The sequence below is a fragment of the Buceros rhinoceros genome, unplaced genomic scaffold, assembly GCF_000710305.1.
Source record: "Buceros rhinoceros silvestris isolate BGI_N320 unplaced genomic scaffold, ASM71030v1 scaffold28267, whole genome shotgun sequence".
NCBI lineage: Eukaryota > Metazoa > Chordata > Aves > Bucerotiformes > Bucerotidae > Buceros > Buceros rhinoceros.
In genome coordinates, this window is record NW_010424375.1 from 9,112 (window position 1) to 9,537 (window position 426).

A 426-nucleotide genomic window follows, 5' to 3' on the forward strand; every position below is an offset into this window, starting at 1 on the left:
TGCCAAGAGGAACCGTGCTGCTTGCTAACAGCTCTAAACATCTCTCTAGATTGCCGACTTTGGCCTGTCCAACGTCTATCAGCAGGACAAACTTCTGCAGACTTACTGCGGAAGCCCTCTCTACGCATCCCCCGAAATCATCAACGGGAGGCCCTACAAGGGCCCGGAGGTAGGTTGTGCCTCAGCCCCTGAGTGGGGGAATGTCTTGCTGCCTCTTCGCAGGGGCTCCGGAGACACTGGGTGTTTTTTCCAGCGGAGTGTTGGGGCAGAGCCCGTGGGGTTGGGGTAACAGGTCCCCTAAGACTGAGCTCTGGGTGGCTGGTCTGTGGCAGCCGCAAGAGGGGTGGACATGGTGGGATGCAGGTGGCTGGAGCTGGTCCTGCCCCACTCTGTCCTCCTCTGTGGCTGGCGCTGGTGGCCTGGCCG

At 60.6% G+C, this 426-nt stretch overlaps 1 protein-coding gene across 1 annotated transcript in view; it reads left to right on the forward strand.

The window, feature by feature from the left end:
* NUAK2 (NUAK family, SNF1-like kinase, 2) overlaps positions 1–426 on the forward strand; it is a gene marked incomplete at its 5' end in the record, with an annotated part of 6,385 nt that overhangs the window by 4,395 nt on the left and 1,564 nt on the right. Inside the window, one exon of the mRNA XM_010140783.1 lies at positions 50–169. Coding sequence (XP_010139085.1) covers positions 50–169 — 120 coding nt within the window. The remainder of the gene's footprint in view (positions 1–49; positions 170–426) is intronic.